Source organism: Podarcis liolepis (genome assembly GCF_965112155.1).
Source record: "Podarcis liolepis genome assembly, chromosome: 7".
In the NCBI taxonomy this organism is placed as follows: domain Eukaryota; kingdom Metazoa; phylum Chordata; class Lepidosauria; order Squamata; family Lacertidae; genus Podarcis; species Podarcis liolepis.
In genome coordinates, this window is record NC_139561.1 from 44,663,940 (window position 1) to 44,676,981 (window position 13,042).

The following is a 13,042-nucleotide window of genomic DNA, read 5'->3' on the forward strand; positions in this document are numbered from 1 at the left end:
TGTAGTCCAACTAACATCTGGAGAACCACACATTCCCTATTTTTGGAATAGACAGTACTGGGCTACATGAACAAACTGTCAAACCTTTTATAACGATACAGCTTCCTATGCTCACATTACAGGTTAATACACCTCTCAGGGTGGTTGTGAGAAGGCCCTGAGCTGTTGGAGGGTTGCATAACAAGCGTTAAACTTTAGTTTGCTCTCAGGTTCAGCCCCCAAATCAGCTTTCTGTGCCAGAGGCTCAACACAGTACCTCTTCTATAATAGTCAACAGAGCCCCTGAACATGCACAAAGTACTTCTCCCTACACAGAGCAGGGCTCATTCCACACTGCCGCTCTAGTAAAGAGAGCTTCTGGGCATATACAATGTACAACAAGAGAGACAAACACACTGGGCAAGAGCTGCACCCCTTCTAAGGAGAGCTTCTGAGCATACACAGAGTGCAACTACTACGACCTACCCAGGAGCGCAGAAAGGGCTCTCTCTCCCGCAGACATCGCTTCCTTCCCTTCGGCTCTCCGAGCGCGCGCGCACCAACCAACCAGCGCGCCCTATGCCCTCATTGGCCGCCAGCAGGGCGCCTTTGCCCAATAGGAAGAAGAACTGGAGGCATGCCCTTTGCCGTTTCCTAAAGCAGAGCTGTGGCCATTTTGAGAGTGGCGGCGAGGAAGGTCGGGGAGGGGAGCCACCATTAGGCCGCGCCCGTCCCGCTGTCATTGCTGAGCGAGCCGTGGAAGGGGCGGGGCGGGTAGAAGACAGACGCCTTGGGATAGCAGAAGGCTCACTAATTCCGGCATGGGAGGACGATAGCTCCCCTTCCCACCCACCCACCCACCCCGGTTATGGTTTAGCTGAGAGTTCTGCCTATAAATCTGTTGCAAAGATCTGTTGCATCTTTGGGAATTGGAGCTGCATTTATCAAAAGGGCGGCCACCGCTGCGTTATTAGGGGTGTGTGCAAATATTTGAACGCCTTGCCTGAGAGGCTGCAGCTTGAGTGTGTTAGTTTAATGAAAGGTGACTCCCTATAAGAGCCAGGACATTCAGAAGCACATAATATGTACGGGGGTGGAAGGAAAGCCCTTTGAGCGTATGCGGAACTGGCACTATTGCAGGCACCACTCTTCCGCCCTTTGTAACAAATTGATCTTTAAGTGTGGCACCACCTACACTCCGGAACTCCCCTGCCCATTGACATGAGGCAGGCAGGCTCCATGACTGTTTTCAGTCCTGCTAAAAACAATTTTGTGTAGGCAAGCCTATCCAGATAAGCAGAATGCTGATATGTGTTTTAATCTGATTTTTATCTTATTCCTAAATCTATTATTTTAATATCTTAAATAGTTGTTTTTAACATTTTTTAAAAGTTCAATGTTTTATTTTTTAGTAGAGTGATGGAGGTGTTTTTTTTAGCGATCAAGCAGTATATATTGTTTCTTTTTAAAAAAAGAAAATATGTGCAGTGTGTTAAAGGCAGGAGAAGAGAACGCAATTGCTGCAGTTTGGTTGGACTAGAAGGGTCCCTTTACAATAGCTCAGCCTTTGCCAGACTGGCCCTTTCCAGATGTTTTGGACCACCATTCCCATTGCTGGCTGGGGCTGATGGGAATGGTAGTTCAAAAGATCTAGAGGGGGACAGCTTGGCAAAAACGGCAGTAGCTGGTTTCTTCTCTCCCCCCCCCCCCCCCCGCAACACACACACAAAAGAAAAAGCAGAAGCCTCTGGCACTTTGCCGAAGAGGCCATAAGGTAGTTAACTGCACAGTGTGCTGCTTTAGCAGGAATAACTTCTGTGGTTTTTCTCTCAGCAGGACTGGCTGGGTTCCCATCTGCAATGTGTTCAGGTTGGCCCAAGTGCCCATTAGCTGCTGCAGTTCCTCATTCCAAGTGCCGCGTCCTGCTAATTCATTTGGAGCCTGTGACCGGCCAAACAAGTGAAAAACCCGGTGACCATGTCCTGAGGAGCAAGCACAGGCTTGGTTTCGCTTTCCAAGAGACCAATTAAGAAAACTGGCTTCTGTTGGAACTGTCAGGAGATACTTTAATTGCCTTTCCCTGACTCTTCCCTTGTCCTATTTGCCTTGACCCTTTGCCATCTCCTGGCCCAGTCAAAGTATGCCTCGGGGAGCGCTGGGAGGAAACTTGATTTCTTGGGATGCCAACTTTGCCCCCTGAGTGTTATTCCTCCAGGGGAGCAAAACATGACCTTGCAGCTGGCAAGGGAAGGACAGGAGAAGCACATATTCTGCTACGGCTTGGGCCAGTCGTGAAATGTGCATGGATCAAATAGCTCCTTGCTGTTAAGGTTTTGAGAGGGTGAATAGTCAAGATCAAGAACCCCATTGGCTCAGCCTGGGGACATGTCCGCTACAAGGAGAAGAGCCCTGCTGGATTAGACCAAAAGGACATGAAGAATTGCTGTCAGTTATTTTGTTGTTGCTGTTCATTTAGAAAATAAAATATTTAAAAAGAATAATTGCTGTCAGCATCTGAGATTGAAGTGGCGGTTCCTTTCTGAAACTGGAAGCAAAGTTAACCTGGCAGCACAAACCTAACCATGTCTACTCAGAAGTAAGTCCTGTTGAATTCAGTGGGACTTACTTCTAGGTGCGTGAGGTTAGGATTGGAGATGGAGATTCTCACCTGCTGTGCTTTCCGCTAACATATCAGAAACTGCCCAGGTCCATGTCATACAGGTGACAACCAGGTTGCCCCCCACCCTGAAATAAAAATGCTGTTACCACAAACTTGACAGTAAACTTTGACTTAGTAATAAAAGGTATCCATTTACTTCATTGTTCTCGTTCTTGCAGGAAGAATCTGTCTCACTTGGGTTTATAGCTGTTTATATGGTGTTATAGCTGTACATGGTGCTTTGAAGGATAAGCAAAAAAAGGTTGCTTCCTGCCCCAATAACGTACAACCGCAGTGTGGCACAGGAGGCAACCTTGGGTCTCCAGATGTTGTTGGACTACAGCTCCCATCATCCCTGACCACTGGCCCCGCTAGCTAGGGATGATGGGAGTTGTATTCCAACAACATCTGGAGACCCAAAGTTGATAAAGGCTGGACTAGAGGAAGGAGAGAGAAGGGCAAAAAGTGATGATGCACACAACTGCATTTGCAGCTACATAAGATTTTGTTGCAGTTTGGGGAAAGTCCATAGCTAAGTGGTATAGCATCTGTCTTGCAAGCAGAAGGTCCCAGGTTCAGTCCCCAGCATCTGCAGCTAAGGTTGGGACTGTTTCTTGTCTGAAACTCTGGAGAGCCACTGCCAGTCAGTGCAGGTAATACTGAGCTAGATGAAGAAGTTGCAGCTCCTTATGTACCTAGATAATATAGTGATGGTAAAGAAACAAACCATGACTCTTGGAGCAACAAACCTAGATAGCTCCTTGCTGAGTAGCTGCAGCAAGACCCTGGGTTTGGATGTACTCATTTAAAATAAAGTGGAAGAAAGGTCTAGGGCAGAGGTGGATAGCCTCTGGCCCTTCAGATGTTGCTAGACTCCCTGCTTTTATCACCCCTGCCCATTGGCCATACAGGGAGGGGTTGATGGGGATTGGAGGCCAACAACACCTGGAGTGCCACCCCTAGTTCTCCTCCCTGCTCCAGGGAGAGTTCTGGAATCCCTGGACCTGACTCATAAAAGAAAATGCCCCCAATTTTGTGTAGGTTGGCAAAGCAATTATGTCAATGGTTGGGAGGAGATGATAAGTATTGGCAAATATTTAGCAGCCGCAAATAATGATGATGGAACAAGAAAGGAATTTCATCATGTGGGCCAATGGGTGGAAGCAGCAAGGAGAAGGCAAGCTGGGCTGAGCGCTGCAGGAAAGCGAAGCAAGCTTTTGGGGATCGGGGCCGCGTGTCCTTGCCACATCAAACAGCACAGAGGCACTCCAGATAGAACGGGAATAGCTGTTTATTGATCCCTATATCTAACAAGTCTGACCACTGGCTAGGATTATATTTGCCATGTCATGGATTTGCACTGCTCCAAAAATGGACAGGGTCTTCAATTTCAGGTGCCACTGTGGTGTAGGAGATGGAATACGGGATTTGAACCAGCCAGTTGCTATGGCAATGGCCCAGTGCCATCTATATAAGCGAGTAAGGCATGTCAGCTTATTAGTCATTCAGTGAGTCTGTCTGTTACATCCGTTATGTCTCAAGAGTCTTGAATTGCTGGAGCAACAGAAACCCTTCCTACTTGTATATGTCTGTATCTGTATCTGCAGAGCCTAAAAGCTGTATGTATAGACTGATGTCTGGAACCATATTACTGAAGCCTAATCTTCTGCAGCATTAAACTATTTTGGACCTTAAGTTGCCTGTGTGGGGACTGGAACCGCTGCATGGGTAGAATCATAGAACTGTGGAGTTGGAAGGGACCCTGAGGGTCATCTAGTTTGACCCCCTGCAGTGCAGGAATCTCAAGTAAGTCATCCATGACAGGTGGCCATCCAACCTCTGCTTAAAAACCTCCATGGAAGGAGGGTCCACCACCTCTCATAGGAGTCTGTTCCACCAGTGAGCAGCTCTTACTATCTCACCCCAGATTCCTAGCAAGGTACCCATTTGTAGCCAGTTATACTACATTTGTCTTAACCCTCTTTTAAAGCAGTCCAAGTTGGTGGCCATCACTACATCTTGTGGGAGGGAATCCCACAGTCTCTCTGTGTGAAAAAGTACTGAATTTTGTCTATTCTTAATCTTCCAACTTTCAGTTGTATTGGATGCTCCCAGGTTCTTCTAATAATATGAGAGGGGGTGAAAAACTTTTCTCTCTCTGATTTCTCCACACCATTTATAATGTTATACACCTCTCATCCTTTCATTCAAGCCCTGTGCACGTTGCCCTGAGCTCCTAGGAGGAAGAACAGGATGCAGATACAATTACGAATACAATAGTTTCTGCCTGAAGCAGGGCATAGGTCCTGTCTGGCAAAGGTAGAAGCGTACAGCAGTGGGCTTTCCCCTTCTTTTTCTGGAGCTCAGTCTCTCAGGAGAGACAGTGTTTAATAAACTGGATCCTGATCATCTGCCAGGCCAGAAAAGTGGAACGAAGTAGGTTGCTCCACTCTGATTTTCGCAGCAACCTCTTTTGTACAATTCTGTGATGGATAATTAAAGCGGCTTAGTCATGCTGGCCACATGACCCAGAAGCTGTCTGTGGACAAATGCCGACTCCCTCGGCCTATAGAGTGAGATGAGCACCGCAACTCCAGAGTCATCTGCGACTGGACCTAATGGTCAGGAGTACCTTTACCTTTTACTTACCTTTTGCTGCTTACATGTGTCGCAACTGCTCCCTAGGTGACTGCTGTCCCCACTGAAGCAGCAACTGTTTCTTCTTGCTCTCTGTGCCACTAACAACAGGACATCTATTTTTAATTTTACTTGCAATTTTCCTCAGCCTGTTTTGGTCAACGTGGTTGCTATTAGGCCACGAAGCATATGAAAGGCCAGCAACTCTTGAGTTAATGCATGCTGACATTAATAGCATGGATCAGGGGTTATTTTAACTGAAACATTAATGAAGAGGAAAAGGAACTTTTTGTTTCCCCCATTGCTCGAGAAATTAAGTATCTTGGCAGTCTGTTACTGAGGATACTAGTAAAACACATATGTGGATACACACAGCCCCGCAGCTAAGCTGCAAAAAGAAATAATCTGCTGAGCCGTTCTCCCATCTGCACTGCATCCTTTTTACAGGCTTTTGTGCAAGGGCAAGGAGGATATAAAGCACAAGCCAATCAGAGAGGCCTGCAACATAATTTTCAGGCTGCCCTTGCAGGGTGGCGCACGCGACTGAAGAAGAGGGCCCATTCTGCAGAGTTCTCAGTTTAGCCTTGAAGTAGTGACACTAAATGGCAACTGCATGCTGCTTCCCCGTTTTCCAAGGGGCAGATTGGAGACACAAAAGCATGTCACTGATTGCTCTAATTTGCAAGCAGATCAATGGTCCTCCTGCTCTACTCTTGTGTCGGTTCCTTCCCCAGAAGGCTTCAGACTGGGTGAGAATGAACCTCTGGTTTCTCCTTTAGCACACCAGGATGCATCATGGGGAGGCGTGGGGAGAAGAGTGAGCAGCAAAATACCAGTCAAGATGTGAGGGCCAACACTGGCAGGGGCTGATGGTCAGGAATCCCCCCAGTGGAAGTCTGGAGGGCTGGCAGTTGCGATGTGAAATCACAGATAGCTCATAGAAGCATTGGAAGGGAGCCTGAGGATCATCTAGTCCAAACCTGTGCAATGCAATAATAATCAGCTGCATGGGGTCTGCCCCAAGCTGCAAACGCTGCTGGGTAAATGGAAGCCAGGACCCAAATCTGAAAGCTATTGATCAGCAAGGCAAAAAAGGTGGCAGATTATAAGCCCTGTCTGCTTCCTGGCAAACCTCATGCGTAACATCTGGGACTGAAGTTGACCTGATTTGAAGGCATCTGTATGCAGCTCCCAGCCAACTAAAAGGGAAGAAGACAATCAGGACTGGGAAGGTCCCAGAGCCAGCAGAAGCGGGAGTTGGCAAAGTAGCTCAGTGACAAGGCATCTCTTTTGCATGCAAAAGGTCCAGGTTCAATCTAGCAGGGTGGAAGTTAGTAATAATGAATCAGTGGCAATATTAGGCAAGCTCAGTGATTTTTTTTCTGGGGGGATGCATACTCCTAAGCATTTTGTGAATCTAAGTTTGGCCTCATTGAGGGGCAATATTTCAGTATGAGTAGGAAAATGAGAGTACCCTGAAACATTTTTTTAGAAAAAAATCAGTGGGCAAGCTTAACAGTTTTAATGTTTTTTGGCTTTGTTTACCAAATACAATTAAACAAATAAACATGCTTTATTAGATCACGTTGTAGGGCATCTGAAAGTTTGGAAGTTTCCCAATGCAAATGTCCCTAATTTGCATAAACATTGTTCCCAAAACCCCACCTCACTGGTTCAATCCCTGGTGTCTCCAGGTGCAACAGAAAACGACTCTTGCCTGAAGCCCTGGAGAGCTGCTGCCAATCACTCTAGGAGTGCTGAGCTAGATGGACCAAGGAACTGTCAGAATAAGGCAGCTCCCTGTGTTCAGTATGCAGTCAGCATGCAGCAGAATCCCCTGCCTGTTTACTTGGAAGTAATTCCCACTGGTTGTGCATTGGACTGGAGCTAGACAGCCTATACAGACCAACAGCACAACCACAATCCTAGCTCATATCTGCTCAGAAATAAACCCTGTTGAATTCATTGGAGCTTATACCCAGGTAAGTGGGATTAAGACTGCAGCTTCAGGTGCACTTAAACATTGACTTCAATGACCTTAGGCGCACCTAACTCTGCATGTGGATGGAATTTTTACTACTTGCAGCTTCCGTCTTTGTTTCTGGAGGATTCTTGGCCCAGCCCCGCAGAGGCCAGCAACTGACACAGGGCTATTTGTTAAAAGCCACATTTCTGGAGCAGAATCACCTGTCCCCTGTTGTTCTTTGCACCAGTCTCCCCCTTCTGTATCTGGGTGTTTGTCCATGCACCAAGACATCTATCACAGTTAGGCATGGGATTATTTTTGATTAAATTCACATTTAATGGCAAACTTACCAAATTCACACTTTTTGAAACAATACATGAATACATAGCCATCCTTTGAAATTTATGCTTCTCCAAGTCTTGCAATGCTGTTCTCCAGCCAAGTAATGTGTGCAAAAATGCATATACCAATGTGCATATAAATGCATATGTTAGTGAAAATGACATACAAAAATGCATTATATTAGAGATATCAGCCCTACAAAAATGTGTATATCAAGAAAATGATATACAAAAATATGTAGGAGACATTCATACTAAAAAATCTCTTATAAATCTTAACGAGCATTTTTTTTATAAATGCAAACACTTGTGGAAATGTGAATTTAAGATTGGAAAATGAGAAATTGAGAGACACTCAAATTCAAATATCCACCCATCTCTAATTGCAATATGAAGGTGGTGGTGTTTAACATTGCCCTATTATTATTTTTTCCTGAGCACAGCAGATGAGCTTTGCTTTTATTGTGGTTAATTATGTGGGAAAAGGTGGATGTGCCCTGTTATTTCTTGAGACCTGGCCTCTGTGAAAAGGAACCTGATGGCTGGCACCGTTCACAGTATCCAGCAGACCACTGAGTGAGTCCTATCAACATGTTATTTCATTCTGCCATCTGTCACGTATTACTTCCAGCTCTGTAAATTTATGTGGCCATCATTCACACAGAACTTTGGATAAAAGCTCACGGCAAGATTTGCCACTGTATACGAGGCCCTCCCAGCTCCAATATGCACACCATGCTCACCTTTGGTGTAGCATGTCATGCCGGAATTGGTTTAAAAAATAGAGCACAGTCCATCAGTGAACTATTGACCACTAGCCAATGGACCATTTGAAGCATGCTGGTTGTTGGGATTCTTGCAAAGAATGCTAGCCAGTCAGACTATCAACCTTTATTCATCATATTCAACAAACCACCTTCTCGTGTTCTTATTAAGCAAGACAACAGCAGACTCAGAATCAATCAACACAGGTGGGTTATGCATTAACTGTTAAAAAGATCCTGAGTATGTACTCTTCCTTTGTAAATCTAATACACAGAGAGAGACTGTGTGGTCTGTTTTGCCACAATAAATCTGCTGGCCTTTAAGGTGCCACAAAGCTCTTTGTTGTACTTATTTCAACAGACTAATGTAGGTACTCCTCTATAAAAGATTAGTTATTGGTCAATCACATTGGTATTTGCACATAGTGCCTGGATAGCTCAGTTGGTTATATGGTGGTGCTAATGATGCCAGGGTTGCAGATTTGAACCCTGTATGCATATTCCTGAATTACAGGAGGTTGCACTAGATGATCCTCAGCGTCCCTTCCAACTCTGATTCTTTAACTCTATGTTTGCTGGCTAGGAGACCAAGGTTTGCTGGCAATGTACACCATGAAGCTCCCAGAACATCACCAGCCTAGCCCCACCCATAGACTGGAGAAAGAGCAGTTTCAGGGAGTCCCTGTCCCCACCCTGCAACAGTCAGCTCCATGGCCCACGGCCCTAGCATTTCTACCATTACAATATATTGTCAACAGCTCTGATGGTCATTTGACTGCAAGGTGGAAAATAGGAACGCAGGAAGCTGCCTTATATGCCAAACCAGACCATTGGTCCACTAGCTCTACGTCTGGAAGCAGCAGCTCGTCATGGTTTCAGGCGTGCAAAGCTGAACTGATGCTCTACCTGTGTGTCCACTTCATACATTGTGGGGCACACCATGGGTAAACATGTGCACATTCAGTCATCTTATAATATGTGAAGCAGCTCTGAGGCTAGACTTCACCCAAGTGGCCCCATAGCAAAAGGTTACTTGGGAGCAGATGCATGAGGTTTCCATCTGGTTCCTTGTCTTTCAAGGCAATTTGCCTTCCTTACAGGAGTGGCCACTTCCTATCTCCTCCCTGTCAGCACCACAAGTTCTCAGATGGGTGGATTTGGCACCATCTTTCTACCTTCCTTTTGTAGTGACCACCACCCAGAGCTTTCAAATTGGAGAGCTGTACAACTCTTGCTTCTTCTAACTTGCCCACCTTCACACTTCATGTCTGCCTGGTTCTTTAAAAATGGTGGCCTCATTCCAACCTGGCTACTGCTAACCAGCTGAACTTCATTTGCTCGTTAATATCCTACCTTCATTTTGATGGGAGGGATTAGCTGAGACAACTTGAGGTGGTGCTCCAAACCCTCCAGGAATGTTGGAGGGTATGGTGCTTATCTGCAAAACTGAGTTTGAATGGAGCAGTCTATAGGTATGTGCTGCTATTATGGTGGTTACTTTGCTGTGTTCCTTCCTACCCACAAAATATGTATGTATGATCACACTGTGTTTTCAGCTGAGCCCAGGAGAACCACCTGGTATGGAAAAGTGTTGCAATGCTGGCTTCCAAGTTCATCCTACTTTTATGTTTTACTGGGCCAATTTATCTAGACAAACTTTTGAGTTATGTAGCATCATTAGCAGTCTGTAATCATGCAGTTCTAGGGCAAATGCTCTTTGGATAGCATGTTTGGCCATCATTACTTTTCCTCAACCTTTGCTTTACATAGAGAGTCAATAGTCTACTTCCTTATTCTGCCTGACAAAGGACTTTGCATTTTGTTGGCTTATTCTAATTATTTATTTTCATATGCCTGTATTTCCCTGTGCTCCCAACTATTAATAGTCTGGTGCCATCAGTAAACCGTTTATGATTATTATCATCATTTCAATTTCTATCCCCCACTTTCTCCCAAAGAAGCCAAGGGCAGCAAACAAAATGGCAAACAGTACAGTTTTTGAAAAACATATTAAAATTCTGAAAATGATTCCCAAGTGCTCTTAGAGGTGGGATTTATCAAAATCTCGTGTATATCTTGCAGACCATGGTGTGTTCTTGTTTTCCCTAATCAGTAAGTGCTGCAGCTCAGTGCAGTGGCAGAGCATCTGTTTTGCATGTAGAAGATCCTGGGTTCAATTCCCAGCATCACCAGGCAGGTCTGGGAATTTGTTCCAGTCTGAAATCATGGAGAGCTGTCAGTGTGGACAATGCTGAGCCAGAGAGCCCAATGGTCTGACTCGGTATGATGCAGCTTCCTAATCTCCTAAAACTGCATATGAATATCTATGGCTGGAGTGAGGAATGTCTATGGCCTTCAGGCCTCCCCCTCTCTCTCTGGTCCTGGACCCTCCCCAAACCGTGCACCCCCAAGTGCTATTCTGTGCCCTCCTACTATGTGCTTTTGCCTAGTCAGAATGTGCTATTGTACTGCAGGAATGCCTTTTGCATTTGTGGCTAGAGAGACACATAAGAGGGGTGTAGAAATCTGGCTTTTGCATAGCTGGCATGTAACCCACTGTGCGAAGATGAGTCACACAACACATCTCCTGGCCCTCTTTTGCCCCTGGCCCCACCAACTATTAACATAGTTGGCCCTTGGGAGGTTGCCTGGCAAGGGAATGGGTCCCTCTGGCTGAAGAAGTGTGCCCCTCTCTAACCTAAGGGGATGGTAGTTGGCAGCGCTCTCTCTTGGGTGTAGGCTACACAGCTGCAGTTTTCTATAATTTTGGGCAAGTGCACAGCTTTCAGATAACTCTTAGTTGTTGAAGGGAAGCAAAAGGATCCTAAAGTAAAGGAACAGTTTTATAATGAGTGGAGTGCTTCTGGCCTCTAGAGCTCCACAACAACACTCCTGCTCTTAGGCTTCTTTTTAAAAACCACTCCTAAAAGTTACAAAATGACACAGGTGTGCCTGCACTCAGGAACTCACACAAACACACCCCACTGCTTGCTATTGATGTCGCCAGCTCTCAGGTATCATACAACTGCATTTTGCACAGCATGCAATTAAGATACTAGCAGCTTGAGTAAGAAATGTCTTTTCCCCTGAGGAACAAAAATATTAATGTTTGGAGTGCTGGGGGAAAATGGGGCATCCATGCAGTGAAGGGAAAGACCCTTGAACCCCCTACAACAAATTACTGCGTTTACTGTATGAGGGCAGGGGGAGCTCCTCTGCTAAGGCTGTTGTGATGTGCCCTCCCTTTCGTGCACTGAATAAAAGAAAATAAAAAGATTTCCTGAAGGGTTGTTCAAGGGCACCTGCAAGAGCTGGATAGAGGAAAATGCAATTTATTTGCAGAGAGCCCTCCCTTCCCTGTGAATGCTTTAAGGGATTGACTAGGTTAGGATTAAATTACTATACTTGGTCATCAGGACCCTGTAGAGTTGCGTTGCTATGCGTGCCTTTGATGGCAGTTCTCTGTTTTGCCTCCCATTGTAAAAAGCAGCAGCCCCCAGTGGCTGGGGATTTGCAAGGGAAGGGTGATGGAAAGAAGGGCTTCCCGGAAGTCTTTGGTAAAGGCTCTAAAACCCCTTCTTTCAAACATGGGTAGATATACTAGTGCTTCAGAGCATGAGCAGAGTGTCTTTCCATCCCTACTTTTGAGGCAGGGGGACAGGCTATTGGCCCATGTGTGCACTTTATACTTTGGAGGGGAGTTGGGCTCTTCTTTTGCTAGAGACATTTGAGCAGAGGCTGGACAGCCACTTGTCAGGGGTGCTGCAGCAGCATCCTCTATGAGAGGCCTTCCACAGGGCAATGGGTTGAAGTAATGACCTCTGGAGGTCCCTTCAATCTCTGTGATTCTCCTGAGCTGCTGCAGCCAGCCGCCCCACATCTGTATGGCATCCAGGGATCCAAAGATGTTCTCTCTTCCTCCTCCTCCCCCCCCCTTGAGCCTTGGTGTTCCCTTTTCAACATATTGATTTCTTGGTGTTCCTCTCTCTTTATATATAGAGCTCCACTCATGTACAAAATTATCAGTTTGTTCCTGATTGAACACTGAAGAGGGTGAAGGGGTCTCTCTGGCTATTTAAGAGCAGCCCCACTAGATCTCATCAAAGGTATACCTGGTCCCTCCCATCCCCTTCCACAGTGTGATTGGAAGGTCAGCAGTTCAAATCTGCACGATGGGGTGAGCTCCCATCGCTCTGTCCCAGCTTCTGCCAACCCAGCAGTTCGAATGCATGCCAGTACAAGTAGATAAATAGGTACCACTGCAGCGGGAAGGTAAATGGTATTTCCGTGCGCTCTGGCACTCATCACGGTCCTCTGTGCTCCAGTAGCGGTTCAGTCATGCTGGCCACATGACCTGGAAAGCCGTCTGTGGACAAATGCAGGCTCCCTGGGCCTGAAAAGCGAGATGAACGCAGCACCCCATAGTCACCTTTGACTGGACCTAACTGTCCAGTGGTCGTTTACCTTTTTATCTTACCCACTCGCTTCCACAGTGACCAATTGGATGCATTTTGTTTTTTAAGTCGCTTTGTTCTTGTGCTTAGTGACACTTTTTAAAAACGGAACTCTCTGCATGCACCCAGAGGCATTTTTTAAAATAAAAGGCAACTTTCTGCACGCGCTCTGCGTGCTCTCAGGAGCACTTTTTAGTAGCCGCATGCGCTCAGAGGCCCCCCCCCTTTTTTTACAAAGCCAC

General features: G+C 46.0%; 1 protein-coding gene across 4 annotated transcripts in view; it reads right to left on the bottom strand.

Moving 5' to 3' along the window:
* FANCA (FA complementation group A) overlaps nt 1-620 on the bottom strand; it is a 37,032-nt gene extending 36,412 nt beyond the window's left edge. Inside the window, exon 1 of one of the 4 annotated variants that reach the window (XR_014528521.1) lies at nt 466-620. Coding sequence is in view for 2 of the 4 variants with exons in the window: in XM_083513496.1 (XP_083369622.1) it covers nt 466-502 (37 nt within the window). In the remaining 2 variants the exon portion in view is untranslated. The remainder of the gene's footprint in view (nt 1-465) is intronic. The other 3 variants (XR_014528522.1, XM_083513496.1, XM_083513497.1) reach the window with 3 other exon arrangements.
* Nucleotides 621-13,042: the final 12,422 nt, after the last annotated feature.